This window comes from Lacerta agilis, chromosome 1 (genome assembly GCF_009819535.1).
Source record: "Lacerta agilis isolate rLacAgi1 chromosome 1, rLacAgi1.pri, whole genome shotgun sequence".
In the NCBI taxonomy this organism is placed as follows: Eukaryota; Metazoa; Chordata; class Lepidosauria; order Squamata; family Lacertidae; genus Lacerta; species Lacerta agilis.
Genome location: NC_046312.1, coordinates 15,900,658 through 15,915,909, shown reverse-complemented (window position 1 = coordinate 15,915,909; position 15,252 = coordinate 15,900,658). Strand labels below are relative to the sequence as shown.

At 44.3% G+C, this 15,252-nt stretch overlaps 1 protein-coding gene across 1 annotated transcript in view; it reads left to right on the top strand.

The window, feature by feature from the left end:
- WDR25 (WD repeat domain 25) overlaps nt 1-15,252 on the top strand; it is an 88,115-nt gene that overhangs the window by 57,601 nt on the left and 15,262 nt on the right. The window contains exon 4 of the mRNA XM_033139713.1: nt 7,260-7,390. Within this exon, the coding sequence (XP_032995604.1) occupies nt 7,260-7,390 (131 nt within the window). The remainder of the gene's footprint in view (nt 1-7,259; nt 7,391-15,252) is intronic.

Below are 15,252 nucleotides of genomic sequence, written 5' to 3'. Positions count from 1 at the left end.
CTAGCGCATCCATGACATCTGTCCGCCCAACCATGACAGATGGCCATTTGCCAGTCATGAATGCAGTGTTCTGATTATCGCAACTGAAATGCCACTCTGGGATGATTTAAAAGCACTTTCTTTGGTGCACTGCAGATTGCCAAACATTACATTACGTTAGAGTTCATGAATTAAATATAATATAAATGCATGCCCATCATAGATTTGTTGGGTCTAGATTTAAGAGGGAAATGTAGGTTACTTAAAGGTAAAGGACCCCTGACAGTTAAGTCCAGTCGCGAACAACTCTGGGGTTGCGGCACTCATCTTGCTTAACTGGCCGAGGGAGTCGGCGTTTGTCCACAGACAGTTTTTTTCCCAGGTCATGTGGCCAACGTGACTAAGCAACTTCCGGCGAAACCAGAGCAGCGCACGGAAACGCCGTTTACCTTCCCGCTGGAGTGGTACCTATTTATCTACTTGCACTTTGACGTGCTTTCGAACTGCTGGGTGGGCAGGAGCTGGGACCGAGCAATGGGAGCTCACCCCATTGTGGGGATTCGAACTGCTGACCTTCCGATCGGCAAGCCCTTGGTTCAGTGGTTTAGACCACAGCGCCACCTGCTTACTTACTAGGTTACTTGGAGCTTACTTTACGACTTAGCTTCGTTTCTCTCTATTTGTATCCCGCTTCAAGTGCTGCTTTAAAACAGAGAATGCCCAGATAAGTAAATTAGTCCAAAATCTAACGAAGTCCTGTAGTTTTAATGGTGTTCAAGGTGCAGACAGAGATTTTCCTTATGCGTCCAATAATTAGGATTAAAAGTGGAGCCATCCACATCACTTCCACTTCTAGAGGGCAAAGCCCTACTTCTTTTCCTTCAGTGGCCAGGGGCAGGGAACTTGTGGCCTAGTTGTTGGACTAAAACTCCCATTATCACTGGCCATTGTCTATGCTAGCCGGGGCTGATGGGAATTGTAGTTCAACAACATAGGGAGAGCCACGGGTTCCCTACCCATGCATTAAGGCACAGGGCAGCAGAACCTTCTCTGTGGTTTCCCTGGTGAATTCTGTTCAGTCACTTCAAAAATAAGATTGTATTAAAACTTCTGGAGCTGCGTGCTAAACTATTGAGTTATGGCTGCTCACCATAATTTAAATGATGATTTTTATGTGTTAACAAATGGGGACTACCAGGGGCGTTCCTAGCCCCTTGGCTGCCCGGGGCGTAAAGCCAAGAGGCACCCCTGGGGGCGGGGGCATCGCGGCGCGTGCATGCGTCATGACGCACAAACACGCTGTGACGCCCCGCCCCCAGGGATGCCGGGTGGGGGCTTCGAGACTATCTGCAGCTCGCAGAGGCTCCCGAAGCAGCGGCCCGGCATCCCCGGGGGCGGGGGCATCGCGGCGCGTGTGTGCGTCATGACGTCATGACGCATGCACACGCGTCGACGCCCCGCCCCCGGGGGATGCCGGGCGGGGCTTTGGGAGCCTCTGCGGGCAGCAAAGAGCCCCGAAGCCACAGCCTGGCACCCCTTTGTGCTACAGCAGCGGCTTCGGGACACTTTGCTGCCCGCAGAGGCTCCCAAAGCCCCCGCCCAGGGCCCCTCGGGGGAGCGCAAGTGGGGCAGGGAGAGGGCCGGGTCAGCGAATAGGGGTGTCACCCCTCTTCGCTGGCCCGCCCCTCTCCTTGCCCCGGCTCCGCAAGCCAGCCAGCGGCGCGAAAAGCCGCTGGAGGGCGGGTGCTATTTTGGGTGCTGCTGGGGCAGAGCCGCAGGGGCGGCCAGCGAGGGGGGTGACACCCCGACTCGCTGGCGGCCCCTGCGGCTCCACCCCGGCAGTGCCGAAAATAGCCTAAAAAGAATTTTAAAAAAGAAAAAAGAAAAAAAAAGCCCAGTGGGCGGGGCCACCCCCGATGCGTCACCCCCAGCAGGGGTGCTGCCCGAGGCCCCCCGCCCCCCCGCGACGCCCCTGAGGACTACAGCAAACAGTAATGCTGCTGTTCAGGATTTCAGCCTATCTGTTCCATTTCCCCCATCCTATTTCTCCCCTCCCCTCAAAACAGTCGGCATTTTGTGGCAACTAAGCATGTTCGGGTCCTCACTTGCTGTTTTGGGCTTTTTCCCCTCTTGCTGGGTTGTTGCTGGGTTTTTTTGTTTTTTTAAAAAATACGTTTGTATTTCTGCAAATTTTCAAGTTCCCCCAGACCTGCTCACACCTGCCTCTTGTGCACGGATGATACTGTTTGGACTAAGCAGTAATAAGAATTTGCAAGGTGGCCTCAATTATTATTATTATTATTATTATTATTATTATTATTATTATTATTATTATTATTATTTATTGAAATACCTTCTGTCACTGCACATCACAGGAAACACTGCTTAGCCTACATTGGAAATTGGCCGTGTTCCATTGTTTCTGTAACTATAGCTTATGGGAAGAACTATACCTTTGGGAAGAAATGGGATTTTTATTGTGTAAAATGTGAAGAAATGTGATGGTAGTTACTGAAGCAGCCCACATCTGGAGAAAAGCTATAAATCATCAGCTAGAACATTAGGTGCACGTTAAAAGTTTAAACAGCTTTTAATAATGTAGGCAGATCTGCTGTGGAGCTGCCAACAAATAAATGAGCCCAGGACCTGACTTTATACTAAGTAATTTTACTAAGAGTAGGGGTGGGGAAACTGTCATGAAAGGGCAGGGCTCCGAGGAAGGAAGAGGATCCCAGCAAGAGGGCTAGCCATGATTGGTACACACCGGGACAAGCTGAAGATGGGGAAGGGGAGATGGGGACTTAGGAGGTACTTAGCGGGTATCAGAAGAAGCTGAAGGGGCAGCTGACAGTTCATGAGAGCCGGGGGACACATCTCCAGAACCAGAGGTATCCCCTCTCCATGAACATGACAGGCTCTGAGGCACCGTGAAGATCAAGGGACTGCTTGGGTCAAATGCTTCATGTGGGGAGACACAGCTGCTCAGCTGTGGCAAGCTAAGATTGGGAGGAGTAAAAAGAGAAGCAAGGCAGAGACTCTGGGTCTACTCAACCTTCACCATTGATGGACCACAGTTTTGGGAGTTACACCAGGTTGCGATTTCAGAGCTGCCTTTCCAACAAATTCTGCCTTCTAGTCTGTTTTGGTGGAATATTGAGGTTCGGTGGTTGTTCAAGATGTAATTACTGCAGAATAAAAAGGTGCAATCTTATGGGTGCTTCCTTAACTACCTGAGGAATCCTCAGGCATGTTAAGAAAAGACGGGGAGGAGTATTCTTGGGAAGCGTTAGCTCGCTGCCATAAGTGAGGAAAAACTTCTTACACCCCCCATCCCCTCCACAGGCATAGATTTATAGAAAAACAAGGTTTTCTTAATGCATAACACAACCCCGTGTGTGTTATTCATCAGGATATAAAAGGCAATGGAAATTGCGAAAATGCATTTGGTTTCACACCTTGGAGTGAACTGTTTATTAACATCATTAATTTGATAAGTATAATGGCAATGAACAGGAGATAAAATTCAAATCCTTGTAGCTGAATTTCCTGTGGCATTAATTTACGGCCCTGGAAAGGTTGTTTACAAAGACGATTGGTATTAAGCCACAGGATTCTGTGAAGATTACCACATACAATTAAATTTAGAAAAGAGTATCTCCATGGGAACAGCTAGTGCCTTACTTGAGAGGATATGCAAATCCTTATTTGCTTTGAGAGTAAAATTCTGTCTTCCTCCCCTATCCTAAATCAGCAACAAAATATGTTTTAATCTATTGAGATTTCACCAACAAAATGTATTGCATGTTGTGCTGTTTTCTCAAAGCCCTAACAGTTGGAGAAAAGGCGACCGGGGCATTCATTCTAACGAGAAGGCTTTCTGACTCTTGCGAGTGTCGTTGCAGAGATACGTTCAGTGGTTTGCTTCATGATCATTTCTTTAATTCACCCAATTTAATCATTCCAAATGGGCAGCATTTTCCCGAACTGCATTAACACAACGGATGGCAGACTTAAACCAATAATTTCCAAACTTGGGTTTCCAGCTGTTTCTGAACTACAGTTCCCAGGATCCCTGACCTCTGGTCCTGCTAGCTAGGGATGGTGGGAATCATAGTCCAAAAACAGCTGGACACCCAAGTTTGACAAACACTGGACTAAACTATTGCCCAAGGGCAACAGTCACATGAACTGCTAAACCATCATCTGTATTACACTTCCTTTGTTTCATTTGAATGCGTTCTGGTGAAAGGACAAGTGGAGCTGATCATTGGCCTAATGCAGGCTCTGCCATGTGGGGATAGCCAGCAGATGGGACGACCAGTAATCCCGGAGTTTCTGCTCCCACTGGCCGTGAAAGGGTCCGCTGGCTATGAATCTGAAGGTAGTTGTCGTGAGTTCTGGAGGTTTCTGAAGGTTTCCGAAGGTTTCTGAAGGTTCCCGAGATTCCGGAGGTTTTCGGATAGGAAAGATAGGCTAAGCTAAATGGTGGCCAAAACTTAGAAGGCCAAATAAACGTTTTTGAAATAAAAGAAATAAAGACTAAGAGACTGCAGTCAATGGTGAAGAAGCACTCAACTGCTCTGTGCGGCTTGGTTTCTCTTTCGGTTTCTCTCTGGCTTGCCTCGCACTGATGTTCTCTCTGGCTTGTCTCGCGCGTTCTCCACTCACGCTACAGAGAGCAGAGGCTATTTATTAGGAAGTCAAACATCGTCACAACATTAACAACAACCAATCACAATGTTTCTAGGCTAGTTTCTGGGTGGGAAACTCCTAATTGTCCGTTACATTGGCTAAATTGGCGCGCTTTGCCCCCAGCGCGGAGGGATCCAGGCAGCAAACCTCCTGCCGGATCCTTTACCTTCCTTGCGATGTGCGGAAGGTTACCTTAAAGAAAACATAAAGCAAACAGGTGCAGGAGCACCTTAAAACATATTCCCACACTGCCAACCTGATGCCCTGCAGTTGCTTTGAACTACAGCTCCCATCAGCCCCAGCTAGCTGGAGGGCACTGGGTTAGCGAAGGCTGACTTATTCCCGACCCCCATCAAACACAACGCTCCTGTTTTTTTCCATGCTCATTCTCCTTTATCTCTGCTGAGTGGCGCTGCTCTGTTTTGCTCCCCTTTACTTTGCATGCTTTTTGCTGCAGTATCTTCTTTCGCCGCGCATGCTGCCTCTCTAGTTGCCAAATCTCTTCCAGTTTGAGAATTCTTCTACATAAAGGAACGGAACTAAGTTCTGCTGCTTTCCTACTTCCTCTCCCTCCCCACTCAGTTCTTCCAGGCTAATTTTTTTTTTTTGAGAGATAAATTCTCCAGGGTGTCCCATTACACATTATCTCATTTTCATATTAAACTGCTACACACACACACACACACACACACACACATATTGTTGCTAGGGAAATGATCCCACCCAACCTACCAAAGTAGCCTCATAACTGCAGTTTTGGATGCAGTGCAGATGCAAGTGCCACAACTGCTCATTGGATGGTGGCTGTGATATCATCAAGGGAAAGGGATACATTTTCTCACCCTATACCTCTGCTAATTTCTGAATTTAATTTAAATAATTTAAAATTATTTCTTTATTTTTAAAAAAATCTCCAGTAATTGAGCCACAACTCCATGGTAGAGCATCTGCTTTGCATGCAGAAAATCCCAGGTTCAATTCCAGACAAAGCTTGGAGAAGCCCCTTAATTAAAATCCTGGACAGCTGCTGGCAGTCAGTGTAGACAATTCTGAGTTCTAGAAGGGCGAGTGATCTGACTCAGTATGATCCAGTTTTCTATTTTCCAGTGCTGCCCACTGGCCGTAATAATTTCCTTTAAGGACAAAACAACGATTGCTTTAATAGACTAACCTCAAAATGTGTCTAGTTGTATGGTTTATAAGCATTTGTTCTCTTGTTCTTCAATTGAAAAAGGATTACCACAACAATTTCTAATTGATTTTTAAATTTCATGTAACAGGGCAACAGAACAGCATAAAGTTAACAGAGTCTGTTTTGTGAAGAAAACGAGGATATAAACGTTTAAAACAAGTTAGCAAAATTCAGAGCTAAAATGATTGGGAAAATAAAAAGCTCTAGGTTTGGTGCCAGACGGGCCTCGTTGGAGAGAGAATTCCACAACCAGAGTACCACAGCTGAGAAGACCTCATCCCCTGTTACCACCTGCCTCAGTTCTGGTGGTAATTGTGACCCAGAGAAGGGCATTTGAAGGTGGTCTTGATGTTCCAGCAGGTTTGTGCAGGGAAAGGCAGTCCTTGAGAAGCTGCACCCCAACTTTTTTTTAGGGCCCAAGTGGGTTTGCAAATGGACCTCAAACCTGTATTACAACTGGTAAGAAACGTTCTATTGTCTGGGGCCAGGCATTATCCTATTGTATTTTGAACCATCTGTACTTGCAACCCTCCGTACATCCCAAAGTCAGCTCGAAGTTCAACATATGTACAATCGAAAACAACCACATATGCCTTCTCCCCATTTCCCTCACCTTCCTCTGTTTCCCTTGAATTTCAGATTGTAAGCTCCTTGGGACAAGGACCTGTCTCGTATTCTCTAAAGCCACATGCATCCCAAAGGTTAATTCAGTTAATGGGCTAATTCTCCATGAGTCAGCTGAGACGACTCATTCCCCACAATGCATCTGCTCTCTTAGGGCTCTCTTATATGTGTTACTGGGCAGATTTGGCAAGTAACTGTATAAAAGGGCTCAAGTTACAGCGTATTGTGAGAAATATTGTGAGGTAGGAGATTGCAAGAAATGTTGCAGGCTATCTGTTGGAATTCTGGATTCAGGCGAAGACTTTTTGGTAATATGGTCTGTGAAAAAAGTTGTGAAATTACCAGACTTCAGAACTCTGAGATCTCTATCAGTTGCAGGACTTTGCAGGCAACTGAACTAAGGATTTGGTTATGGACTTTAACAGAGCAAGGACTTTGAAGCAAAGAACCCTCTCTGGGTTCAGAGAAAGAAGACTACTTGTAACATGTGTAGATAGTGTATAGATAGTATGCATAGTGGTGTATGTTGGTGTTGGCGTAGTAAAGAAAACTCTCTTAAACACTTGACTCAGCTTCTGCAGTGCATTTATCCCAACCCCCCCAACATGGTGCTATATAGACAATGCCAACTATCTGATGGCATACAGGAAAAAGTCAATGCATTTTCATTGAGCATTACTACCACATATAGTTCTGAAATAAAATTGTGAAACTGTAAATCCTTACTTACAAAACAAGTAACCTTCAATCTCCTTTTCTGTCACTGTTTTAGGAGCACAGACTTTTAGCAGCAGGACTGACTTTCGAATTAGCACCTTGAAGCTTCACCCTCTTGATCCAAATGTTTGTATCTGTGGAGGATTCAGTCCAGAGGTCAAGGCCTGGGATATCAGGTCTTCCAAGGTAAAAATAAAATTGAATTAAAAAATGGCTTGTATTTGCTTTTGATAAGCATCATAGGAAGGGAAGATGCATGCGGATAGGTAATGATGCTGTTCTGGAATGGATAATTGGCATTTTCCGTTGAAGCAGCATGGGGACACAATTTTATCATTCTTGCTGTCTCTCAAAAAAGTAAACAGTCAACTGCAATCTTTGATGTGCTCTCCCTGTAAAACAAATTAAAATGAATAAAGAAAACGTGAACACATCTAAAAAGTTTATTTTACATTTAGTTTTAAATATCATTTCGCCTCTCTGGTAAGTCCAGGAGTTGTCTGCTATTAAAGAATACATATTCACTAGGAGACATCAGTTTGTAAGTAACCACTTGACTGCTATAATAATGAACTGTGAGGTTTTCAAAACTATCCCTGTTCACTTGTAAGAATAAGCTCTACTATACTAATGACTATGTCTGGATCTTGACAGCAGGTAATTTTGTATTAAACCACCACTTGGGCTCCCTATGCGTGCTTCCCTGGGAGCAAGTTCTATTAAACCTATTGGAGCTTACTTGTGAGTAGGCATGCATAGGATTGTTCTGCTAGGATTCTGCTTGCCTGGGAGCAGACCTCCTTGAACACAATGGGACTTACATGTAAATGTGCATAGGATTGCACTATTAGGATGTGGCTCAAATTTCTGCTCAGTCACGGAATATATAATGCACAAATATCAGGGAATACAGGAATTGTGCTTCTGAGAGAGACGAGGCTAATTAATTATTAACTTCGCAAATTGAGTTGTATGATAAATATAGCAGACTGCATTTTCTAAAGACTGACTTAATTAAGAAATAATGGTAATATCTCATTGTGGTGCAAGGCAGCAATCAAATTCCCAGGATTGCAGACCAAGACTGTTGGTTTGTTATGGCAAAGGCAATTGATTAAGTAATGCAAGGTCTCTTGTGCTTTTCTATCCATAGATAGACAGTAAAAAAAAACCCCCAGAAAGCTTGTCTGCATATTCTGAAATTTCAGTCAGCAATCCACAATGCTGCGTCTCTTGGACCTGCTGTATGTGTTCTCCTTGGATGTCTCAAAACCATTCTCACACAACCTCAGAGTTTGTTCTGTATTATCAGTATTGTTCTTTACTGACTTTAAAACCCTTCTGTTCGAAGCCTTTTTATTCAGTGGTCTTAATAGCATTTTTTATTAATCCCTCTTGCATCCAACTATCTGCACTAATTTTATCTTGGCTTCCACCTTCTGCAGAAAGATCCATTTGAAGCTGGAATGTTTTGTGATCTCCTGCCACCCTTGGGGCCAAAGTAAATGTGACATCAGAAAATTCATGCATTTAAGGATGAATATGGAAAAAGTGAGGCGCTGGTGGTTAAGCTTAGCTTTCAACAGCAAAATAGGTGTGTGGATGAGGAGCACAGATTTCACCCCCTCCTTTTGCCTGTCGTTTACCAACCCATAGTCCCTCTTTTCAGTCCCTCTTCTCCCAAGCCAGTCATATCAGAGTGGGTTTGACCGTGGTAGTTGACCTCCATTGGGACAGTGCTGGATTAAACCCAGTGGAGGCCCCTAGGCAGTTGAAATCTTTGGGGCCAGGGGCCTCTCATAGATTATCTCGTAATATGCCTTTGATTTTACGCTTCTACATGGATACTTGTGAATATTCCAGGATCTGGAGTCGGTGGGAACTCGTGATACACTAACAAAGCTTCATATCTGGAGGTTTCTTGTGCGCGCGCTCTAGTGGAATGGCATTGAACTAAGAAAGCTTGATTGTAGTTTTCTTTCAATATCAAAGCAATATTATTTTGATCCGTTGTCATGGGGCCTCTAAAAGGCGTGGGGCCCATAGACCGGTGCCTACTGTGCCTATTTGGTAATCCGGCACTACACTGGGACTTGGAAGGGAGGGGGGAAAGCAGATGGAGACAGAGCCAATGTCAGGCAGAGCCAATGGTAAGTGGAACTAGAGCTATTCACTGACAGATCTATGATTCCTGCATTGCAGGGTGTCTCTCCCAGCTCGACAATTCTGTGATTCTTTGAGCACACTGAGAAGGAAGCTGATAGCCAGGATCACCCCCTGGGTTGATTTACAAGTAAGAAGGCAGCCAACTAGAGGATGACCAAGGGCTGACTGAGATTGGCGGTTCAGTGCCCACTCGCCCTAATAGACAAGACTCCACTGGTGGAGCAAAAAAATAGCACCCGTGTGTCAGGATAGACTAATCTGTCCATTTCAGTTATTTTACGTTCCTTGTTTTCCCAGTCTCACATTTGGTTCTCCACGTTACTGCAGCAATATGCTGTTTTATTTTAGTGTAAATTTCACCTAATAAAGCACTTTTTTTTTGCCTGCAGTTTTGACTAATACACACATGTTACACATGCCATTTGCCCCAGTATAATGTGTTTTGTATTTTATTTTCACCAATATATGCACACTTCCTCCAAGTTTGGTAAATATTGTTTGGATAGTGGCATAATAAAATTTAGAGACATGCAAATTTTGAAGGATGTGTTTTGGTTGGTGCATTAGTTTGAGAAGTGCAAATTGGGTTGTTCCTCATTGAAATGCAGACAACATCGAACTTTTCCATCATCGCTGTGTGCATGTGTAGGTATTATTATTAGCAGGGGCTGATTGGAGTTGTACTCTGCAGGGCACCAGGTTCACGAAGGCTGCTCTAGCAGATTAAGAGTTGTTGACACTTTATTATTAAAGTCCATTGGTACAGTTTTGAGATTCATCTCTTTTCTTTTTTTACTACAGTCTCTCTCTCTCTCTCTCTGTGTGTGTGTGTGTGTGTGTGTGTGCTGCCCTCTTCACTAGTTGGCTGCAAGCCTCCATTTCGGCCTAATAACACTTTTATATATATAAAAAGTTGTAGGAAAGTTCCTGTTAAGGAATCCAACCAACTTTTTACACTAGTTTACCTTTAGTGTCTTTGACTGGTCATAAATCACTGGGGAGTAATTTCTAGCTTAGGGTAGTTCAGTATGGATCTGTTTTCATCCATTTTCCATCTTTATATTGAGATTGTTTGTGCAAAGCGGCAAGCACAATTTCCTCTTTTCTTTTTCCATTCTTGTATCCTTACGGTCACATATGAGATAAGGAGGGGGGATGTTCTGTCTGGTGTATCATAATTTTGTCTCCATTGTGCTCAGTTTATCCTTAAGTTGGAAAGAGTGGGCTGGGGACTCACTTCCCAGTTGCCTTGTCATTGTGATGCACGCAAACTGCCTATCCGAACAGCGCATGTATTTTAGACAGTGCTTTCTTCCCAGTTCATTGTTAAGACCCATGGCATTTATTCCCTTATATCCTTGATGCAGCTTTGATCTTATTTTGCCTTAAATTGCACTTCCACTTGTCATTCAGCTGAGAAGAGCAGCTGATGCTTGTGTGGGCGAGGCAGTTCCCCCCAACCCTCTTCCTTTCTAATAGTGGCACATGCATTGGTTATCTTTGCCAGGCTTTGGCAAAACCCATTCGCTTTATGCTAGGATTCCGCAAGCGTCATTAGCCATGGGTGTCGGCTTCATGACAATCTTGGCTTTTGTTTCCCCCCCCAGACAATTAAGCACATTTCAAATCCTCATCCCTGTGAAGATAAGCTTGAAAATAAGTGGGAAATCCAGGAGCCACAGGGTGGCTGAGTTAGCATAGTGGGGTTGGAGAGCTGAAAATAATGCCAGTATATCTGGCAACCAATGTGCCCCTTTGGTTTCAATAGTACATGGGTTGTTGAGCTCAGGGCACAATTTTTCATGTCCCTCCAGTGGCTATGGTGGCTCATTTACCAGAAGTAAATGTATCCTCCGTGCAGGAAAGCAAGCAGTAATACCATAATTCAGGGACACATTCCATGCAGACAAAAAACATTCAAGGAGGATTTAGAGCAGGGGTGTGACCAAGGTAGAGGGTCTGTGGGAATTTTAAGGGATGTGGGGGAGGATATATTGCTTAAGATATCCTGTCCCAACTTGTGTTTACAAGTTCTATAATATCTGCAGAGTTAACATTCCCTTTTTAGCACACACACAGCAGATAGCTTGCACAGACTCGCTAGAGTCATTAGAAATATTATCCTGGTGTCTTCCCCTTTTAATCAGACACTGCACAGTCTTCAGCAAAGTATAAAACGTTTACTCACAAGAAATCATCTGTTCACACAAAGGATCACAGAGGCAGACTTAAAAGTTACTAAACAGTATACATGTGGTGACTATCTCCTTACGGGAGAAAGTCCCCCTTTTCTTCTCTTGGCCTAGAGCCAAGGGTGCATCTTAGTAATGCTGCTGTTAAGATGGCAATGAGAGAGAGAGAAGACTGAAGAGACAAAATGGAGGCCCGGCCTGTGGTTCTTCAAGGAGAGGCCGCACCCATCTCAAGTTACAAACAAGGGAGTTTTGTCTCAGTCCAGGAAGGCAGGAAGTTCCGGCTGGAGGACTGAGACAACCTTTATGTCTACTCTAGCAAAAGTTGTGTTTGACTGCTCCTGTCCTTTTTACATCCCACAGGGTCCCAGGAGCCTGGCTTCTGGCATTTGCCCCCTGGACCAGAGGCTCCCTACCTTTGTGGCAGGTCACCTTTTAAACCATACTTCCCCCCTCCCTTCCCTCAGTTTGCTGGTGGTGAACCATGTTTTCACAGTGAACTTCCGAAGCATTCCAGAGTTGTATTGTGCCAGCTAAAAATACCCGGATCACAGATATTGGAGAAACCTTGGGGATTCTGTTTTTACGGCTTGATATACCCATTGCCAGATATTTAACCCCGTTGAAACCCTGGAAAATGGTTCTATATGAAATGCATGTAAATTGAGTTCTCTGCACATCAAGCTTGCCATTCATTGGAGAGTTCAGCAGCTGTGAAAACCAACCGAGAGATTCTTCTTCTGCCTGTATAAGAGATGGTGGCAGATAAAGGACACTTTCATTGCTTTCTTTTCTAGAGCAAAGCTTCTTGAGGGTGTACTTATCTTTTTGTTACCCCTTCCCTATTTAAAACACTTGGAAGCACTTTCACTGAAAAAGAGTTAAACATTTGAATGCTTTTTTTTGGCTCATCACCAAGAACCGTTTCAGTTTATCAGAGTGGGCTTTATCACAGCTGATATCTGTATTAAATCTACTTGGGGATTCATAAAAGATACCTGTTGAAATTATGCACAAGGATGTGGCAGAAACTGCACCAGAGACTATTATTGCTTCAGATGGAAGAGAAGTTCCTGCCTTTCAGAGCAACGTGGGTTATGGCCCTAGAAGCACCTGTCTTTTCTACCCGCAGAGCATTTTAAGGGCCAGCCTGGCTACTGGAAAGAGTATATATTGGATCAATAGGTGGGAGTGTGAAACGCTGGTGCTGATTCATGTATTTTGCACAGTGCAACAATGTGCATGGTAGCTTAACTCAATGAAGAGAAGAGAGATGTACAGTCTGAAGTTAGACTATTGGCAGTGGTGTGTGTGTGTGTGTGTGTGTGTGTGTGTGTACAATTACATGTGAAGGAATAGGGTAGGGAATACAAAGACTGAGAGTCAATACTATTTATTTATTTTCTGCAAATCACCCTAAGGTCACAGGGTGGGTTACAACATTAAAACACAATATTAAAAACATTTAAAAACAACTTACAACCACAAAACAGGCAGGCCCTAAAAACATACACCTCAAGTGCCAAAAGCCAGGGTAAATTGGTGCATGTTCAGCATTTTCTGGAAGCTGTACAATGAAGGTGCCAGAGGATCTCTGTATAGCCCCTGGACTACCTGCAGCTTCCAAACTGTCTACGAAGGCAGCCCCATCTTAAGCACTTTGTGGTAAGTTACCAAGGTATGGATAACTGTGGCTAGACTGTCACTGTCTAGGGGTGGCTGCAGTCAGTTGGTAAACCTCTACGGATAGAAGGTCCTTTACACCTTTCGAAACTCAAGAGACAAAGACAGGCGCAACACCACTCCCCAACCGTGCACCTTACCTTGCATGGAAAGTACAGTCCCTTCTGGAGCTGATTGAAACAGCCTCCCTGGACTGCTGATCAACAGAGCCGCCACCTTGACAAGATTCTGTTTCAGTTTCTTGCCCCATATCCACTTGACTATTACTGTGACCCCTCCTGGACAGAGCTACCCTTGTAGCAGTTATCAGTATATCTGGTTCACATTACTGCAATACCCACTATGTGGGGCTGCCTTTGAGGATTGCCAATTAGAGCTGCACGCTTATTAACAGAGAACAGACACGGAGAACATATCTCATCAGGTCTTGTAAATATACATAGGCTTCCAGCCCATTTCGAAGCAAAATTCAAGGGACTGGTTTTGGCTTAAAGAGCCCTATATAACATGGGACCAGAGTATCTGAAGGATTGGCTTCAGCCCTCCATTAATTTGTAAATTTACGATCAGCCACCGAGGCGCTGCTCTCGGTCCCTCTGCCATCTGTGGTAAGGAGGATGGTGTTTGGAGACAGGGCCTTTTCAGCTGTGGCACCCCACTTCTCAAATTCCCTCCCCAGAGATCACCTGGCATGATCTTTGTTTTCTTTTCAGCTCCCAGTGGAAAGCCTTGTTCTTTGCCCAAGCTTGTGTGACCTATTTTTACGCTGGTGTTTTGTTCTGCTGTGCTGTGCTCTGAACCTACTTTTCTATATTTACTGTTATATTCCTTCTATTGGTTAATTTGTAAGCCTTGCTGAGACCTTTGGCTGAAGGGCAGCGAATAAATATTACAAACAAGAATATAAATATGAGAGAGAGAGAGAGAGAGAGAGAGAGAGAGAGAGAGAGAGAGAGAGAGAGAGAAAATGAGAATGAATTGAAGCAAAGTGCTCTGCATTTCCCTGTGAAACCCTGTGGGACAACTTCAAAGTGCTGTGTGGTCAGGCTTGTTGCTTTATAGTCCGGCTACTCCTTGTTCATGCAATGAGTTCAAAGCTGCAAAAATGTGGAGTCCAGATTTGTTGCACTCATTGCTGGAGTTCACAATTGCAAATCGAGGGAGGCCAATCATCAGTACAGAAAAGGCTTTTGACTCCAGCTCTATGTATGCTTTTCACAGTATTGAAAGTGGACTAGTCTCTTGGGTGGCCAAATGATCTTCCTTGAAGTAAGCCTTCAGCTTCGAACTCTCTTTTAAGTAAGAAAAGAAATTCAGCATAATACTGGTTTTTTGTTGTTGTTAACTTCAGACACTATTGTGCCTCTTTCTGAAAGCCGTTTGTGATTGTCTGGGAATATAGAGCTTCAGTAAGCAGGCTTTTGAAAACCTGTTTGTATGTGTGATATAAACCTGCTCATATAAAGAAGCAACCCCCCCCAAAAAAAACATTTTCCTCTTCTACCAAATGGAAGGATGAGCTTACTGAAGTATGCCAGGATTTTAAAAGTGCAGAGTTTAAATAACAGTATTTTCTTTCAGAAACCTACCAGAGCACAAATTTGGTGAAGTATCTTAGCACTAAAGCAATGTTTTCCAACATTTTTAGTTTGCTGTTCCTTGTAGGCCTGGTAGCCTTGTTTTCAAGCTTTAACTTTATAGATTTGGAGATATGAACAGCCAACTAAAGGGCTGACAGGAAGCCCACCCCCTGGATCTGCTCGCATATATCCAGGCTTCCTGGAAGGAGAGGAAGTGCCTCTGTTGCTGTAGTGATGGGTCCATACTTCCCTGCCATTTTGTTCTTCCTCTTGGCTCTCCTCAGCTTTGATTCTACTGCCAAGATGACTGAGGCATTGTCGTTGTTCCAGCAGGCTTTGGCATGTATCTGGGCGGGTTCTGAGTGCAGCCTTTTGCAGAATTGTGAGCCCAGATCACGTTGAAAGTGGCTGATTCCTGAAATGAATA